The 6,000-nt window shown below is 36.3% G+C and overlaps 1 protein-coding gene across 1 annotated transcript in view; it reads right to left on the reverse strand.

Moving 5' to 3' along the window:
• The window catches only part of LOC121303053 (GDNF family receptor alpha-2-like), a 78,477-nt gene extending 73,007 nt beyond the window's left edge, over window positions 1-5,470 (reverse strand). Inside the window, exons 1-2 of the mRNA XM_041233450.1 lie at window positions 4,704-5,470; window positions 1,781-2,095 (exon numbers count right to left, since the gene is read on the reverse strand). Of these exons, the coding sequence (XP_041089384.1) occupies window positions 1,781-2,095; window positions 4,704-4,743 (355 nt within the window). The 5' untranslated portion in view covers window positions 4,744-5,470. The remainder of the gene's footprint in view (window positions 1-1,780; window positions 2,096-4,703) is intronic.
• Between the last annotated feature and the right edge of the window lie 530 nt (window positions 5,471-6,000).

The raw sequence follows: 6,000 nt of genomic DNA on the forward strand, positions 1-6,000 counted from the left end.
TTTATCACAATAAAGATTCATCAGAGAACTATAAGGCTACTGGTACATATTAACTTAATGACTTATTGTCTTATGGGTTTAAACAGAAATCTGTGCAATGTAAGATAATATTTTTTACACACAATTTCAGTATAATGACTCTGGTATGGAAATCAGCCATTACTATACATAAAAAACAGTAAATGATAGCATATATATACTGTACACACACAAACACACATATATATAATAGATGGGCTTCAGTGAGTTACAGGAAAGTAATTTCATCTAGGGTTTCTGTGATGTCCTAAATCTTTTTTTTTTCTTTTCTTTTTTTTCTTAACGTATTCTCATTTTGTTGATCATTAATGAACATTTATGTACTGTGGGTGTTGTTGAGTGATTGAAAATGAAACATTTTGTGTTTGAATTGAAAGTGATGGTCTCAAGGAGTCGAATGGGTCAAAGTTCAGGTATATGTTCAGGTATATATATAGTAATTCCACTAGTAAAACAAAGATTGTAACATAACATGATTTTGTTTTCTTTAAGAAAAAAGAGAGAGATGTAACCAGAGGGCGCTAAGAAAAAATTTGTGAGTATGTGCTTGTTACACTTGTCATGTGTCATGTCAATGCATCTTGACTGTGCTTCTACCAAAGACTTGGATTACCAGGGTAGTCTTGTAAACCGATTAAAACCTTGAATGGGATACTTCATGTCTAAAACAAGAAATCTATATTATGATATTCATGGAGTCAAATATGGTCCAAAAGACATCCATTGGATAGCCGGCTAAATACATGCTTCTTATAAAGCAATCCATTTTGATTATAAAATGAATCTGTCACCCATCGTGAATATGAATTCCAAAACATGTTGGAAGGAGACACAATTAAGTGCCAGACCAGATAGATTCATGGCACAAGGTGTTAATGCATGCTGGGTCGCACGGGATCTAGATCCGGTACCTTTTGATTTGATGATGAGAATTATACAGTTTTCAAATGATGAACAGTATGGAAGAAATGTTTTGCAAAAATAAAAATAAACTCTAAATACACATGTTCAATAAAATAAAACGCTTTCTAATACCATGAGTACCATAACAACTACAGCTTCGTTTTGGAGGCTGTGTAGATAAAGAATGTTTACTTGTATAGGGATATTTGGATTTCCACCTCAACTCTTCAAATGTTATATATATGTATATATATATTTTATATATTATATATATATTATATAATATATATATATATATATATATATATATATATATATATATATATATATATATATACACGCTTGAATTATTTAATAAAGGTTATCACAATAGTAAAATATCCTTTTCTATTCAGATATTAATAACTATACATTTGCCTATTATAATGTACACATGTAGGTAAATTTAGTAGTTTAGATTTGTACATTATAGATATATATATATATATATATATATATATATATATATATATATATATATATATATATATATATATATAATATATATATAAAAACAAACCAAATGCAAAGTCAAGCATACTGGACCCAATGCAAACTTTCATTGACGCAGTTTCGGAAACCGAACTTTCAGCACCATGTGTGTGAACAGCTCCCATTTGCTGGGGAAACACCTTGGTGGTTTGAGTGAACTATAAAAGATGTTTACAAAAAGCTGCACCCTCGCTCGAAATACGCACTCCCACCACAGATATACTTTACAGCATAACCACAGACAGCATGTAAGTGAGCAGCTGAACTCAAAAGTGTTTCTTCGTACTCTCCAACTGGCCACTCTTACCTTCAGTTAAGCCAAGGTGAATGCTCCAATAAATCTGCAGGCACTGCAGCTCCCTCTTCATGCCTCGTTTGCAGCGACAGTCGTACAGAGGGCTCTCCTGCAGCACCTCCAACGCAGCCTGGCACTCTTTGTTTGCAAGCATGGTATTCCTGTCTCGGCCAGCCAAGCACTGGCGCAGGGTCCGGTAGCGGGAGCTACATAGTGAATCCACAGCGCACTGCTCGTTTGCTTTGACACAGTCCACCGGAGTTCTCCATCCATGGGTCCCGGTGCTAGAAAGGACAGACGAACTGGCCAGGGAATGTACAATGTCATCTACAAAGAGAGCAGACAATAGTGGGGTGTTATTATTCCTGGCATGAAGAAATGGTCCCCTGTAAATTTGGGGTTATCACCTTTCCAGATTCTATTAATGTCTTTAGCCTTGAATTGGTTGGGTTTGGCCAAACCTAAAAGCCACAGGTTTCAACTTTTAACTTTTAACCATATATGCAGACATCCTTGCTGTAGAATACAGTCTTTTATTTGTAGGACTATGGTAGTGTTTATAAATAGTTTTCAATGGCCCCTGTCTCTACTACGCTGAAGTAGTATGGAACCAATGCCGAAAACTGGAACCTATACACATTAGGTTAAAGAGGTGGAATACCGACCTGGCCTAACAGTTCTTTAAAAACTACATACCGTTAACATTAATATCCATAAAAAAAAAAAAAAAAAAAAAAAAAGCTTTGAAAATATATAACACAGTCCTGAGTCAACCTGCTGTGATACTTGTGTAGTCTAAAATAATGGTGTACTGTCTAGCTATGATCTGTAGCCTACCTCAAAGTGCTCTGTATTTAACAAATCGCATTATTCTCCAGTAATGCATGCGTTACAAAGCGGATAATACCATCCTAAACGAGGATAAACGATATTTACAATCACAAATACACCAACTCGCCGTTTAATATTCTACAAAACAGCATGGGGCTACTGATTGTGTATATAAAGATAATAAAAGGGGCCATCTGTAACCTATTTAACACCTTACATGTTCAGTTCTACCTGCTTTCATTCTCAATGACATTGATTTAAAACCACGGTAAATGCAATTAATAATTTGCTAGCTATGCCCTGTCATAATCCTTATGGGAAACAAAGGGGATACAGTGCGGTTCTAAATTAGACATTAGTCATCTTCATTTTGTCCTGGAGGTTTTAAACTCATTTTACAATCTCATTAAGATTTTTTTTTTTTGAGAGGAACAAATATTTTTTAAAAAAATCTGTATTTGTCCACAAGTCCCGTCTCTCTCTCTCTCTCTCTCTCTCTCTCTCTCTCTCTCTCTCTCTCTCTCTCTGAATTCCTGCAGCAGTATACGAGTGACATCTACAGGCGGCAAACAAAGCACCTTCCAATATAATTGCCCTCCGCTATTAATAATGAGCGCAACACTGTTTTATCTTCAGTGTCACCCGAGTTGGCTAATTAACAGAATATGGTGACAAAACTGCATCAAACTAATTGCCTGCGCTGGCCTATAAAAGTAAAAGGTGAAACGAAAAAAGGGAGCATTTTTTCGGTGGACATACAGTATAGCTGATATATGTCAAACAGAAGGACCGTCTGTATCCGATCTATAAACAATATATAAACAAACAGTTGTATGACTTTGTCATAACAAGATAGCAAACTAACAGGCAAACATCTAATTTAATTCTGCATGCAACCTGTTGGGAATTACCATAACTCGTGTCAGCCCTTCAATTTTATATATATCCTCGGTCAAACGGTAGGTTTTATATGTTAACAAAGTACTATGAAATATCATCAAAGGAACTTATATGTTGGTGGTTTATTCTGTTTGATTTTGAAGTAGGGGGTGGAGAATTATGTGTAACTTGGTCCAAGGAAGCTTTCCATTGCGACAAGCTTCTAATTTCACGTTTTTTTTTTTTTTTTTTTTTTTTTTGTTTTTTTTTTAATTGTATGCATCAATGCCTCAGATGAAAATTGGACTGTTTCGGCGTTTGCACTGTCTCTGCCGGGCTTGTAAAAATACAACAACCAAATGAACCAGGGTGCCACATTTCTTGTTTGCCCTCCTGCCATAGGTATGCAAGTGTTTCAGCACGTGAAAGAAACACTGCACTTCCTAAAAACACATTCATTGCGCATTGTATTGAAACCCACGACCTTGACTTTCAAAGTTAATCTTGTATATGTTCCAGTGGTTACGCTGATTAGCCTATATAGAATGACCATTTTCCTTCCTAATAGCTAAAACACCATATTGACAGCTTTTTTTTTTCATTGTAAATACTGGTGCCCGGAGGTCAAGTAAACAATTCTAAAGCAGTGTGAACTGGATATATAAACAGGCTAGGCCATGAACTTTTTATATATAGTCTTCATATATATATATACACACACACACACACACACACATATATATATATATATATATATATATATATATATAGAGAGAGAGAGAGAGAGAGAGAGAGAGAGAGAGAGAGAGAGAGAGAGAGAGAGAGAGAGAGAGAGAGAGAGAGATTTGTGCATAATCTTTTCTAAACTGAACCTTAATTGTATCAGAAAAGTTTATTTTTCAGCCCGTTGGCTAATTACCTTTATAGAGTAAACATGACTTCATCATTCTCATGTGATTATATTTTACAAGACGGATTTAGAAATTGTGAAATGTATAGTCTACACACGGTATAGGGAGAACTCTCCATTGCTAAAACATAACCAGTGCGGACATTGTTGAACAAATTAAAACCTCGTGTTTCTTAAACATTGACATAGCAGTCAATTACAGTAAATCATTTCTGCATAACACGCATTGTACAAATGTACACTCTGGCTGGTCTAGTTCATACACTCAATTCCTTTAGAGGAAATACAATCCCATACACTGTATCCCGTGCTTACCTAACAGGAGAAAGATTCCGAAAATATTCATTACAATCATGATAAATCCAACAGCAACGTTAGCCAGACAAGCTACTAAACAATAGTAACCCCTTTTCGATTTATTCCTCCTTCTGTTGATAATAATTTACCACGGCTTGTTAGCACTGGTACGGCTTCAGCGCTTGTGCAATTGTGAATCTCCAATCATTTCTCCAGGATGTTGTTCAGAGATGTATACAACATTGCCTTTGAATACTCCAGCACCGTGGAAAACTTGGGTGGAAAATATAACCATACCACTGTTTCCAAAATGTGTTACTCCCTCAGTAGGTAGGTTAAGCAATAACTGAATCCACAATTGTGATTTATTTTTATTTTTTTATTTTTTTGTAGTTTTCCAAACGGTACAAAGCAACCCCAGGACTGAGATTACAAATCAGATACGCTTTCACAACTTCTGCCGCACGCTGTGGTCTGTATCGTTCTTCTGCCGCTAAAGTCCACTTTCAAATGACTAAACACGATTCTGGTAGCCACCAACTTCGTGAGCTGCCAAAGGGACACACTGAGCTGCGGGAGGCGGGAGTGAAGCCGGGAAAAGGAAAACTAACTTTTTTTTTTTTTTTAAGATCTCTCCGTCACAATTTAAACCTCGAACTCTCCCTTAACGTGTGTGATTGAGCCCTTTTATAGTTTGGCAGTAATTGAGTTAAATCGAATTGTTAAAATGCCAGAAGGGTGCAATCTGGGCGCACCCTTGTTTTTTTTTTTTTTTTTTTTTTTTTTTTTTTTAGGGGGGGGGGGGGGGAATTTAGCAGGATGTTCTCAAATTCATAAATGAACGCAATTTAAAAAGCAAGAGGAATTAAGCCACCCTTTTCCTGAAACCCACATAAGCCATCCTCTTCTTCGGGCTCAGAATAAAACCAGAAAAAAATAAGAGCTGTCCAGTTTTGTTTAAATGCAGTTTCTTGCATAAACGATAAGATTATAGGTTAAAGTGACATTGCTCCGGCAACAAATTCGAAAAAAAAAGAAAAAGAAAAAAGAAAAGAAAGAAGTATTGGTAGCGAGTGCTGTTCCTGCTGATTTTGTAACCTGGACCTTTAGCTGCGTCTTTGCTGAATGAGCTTCTTCAGCCTTCTGCGGCTGTCAGAACAAACGCAAGGAGAGCTGCTTAGTTTAAACCTGACACAGCCAGTTGCGAGTCTAATCTCCAGCCCTGCCCTTTGCTTTGACAGACTCCTGCTCGTGCTATAGTACAGAGCCACGATGCTTGTCCTGACCAGTAAAATATTAATTACTCAAAATAAAT

The sequence above is a fragment of the Polyodon spathula genome, chromosome 31 (genome assembly GCF_017654505.1).
Source record: "Polyodon spathula isolate WHYD16114869_AA chromosome 31, ASM1765450v1, whole genome shotgun sequence".
Taxonomy (NCBI): Eukaryota; Metazoa; Chordata; class Actinopteri; order Acipenseriformes; family Polyodontidae; genus Polyodon; species Polyodon spathula.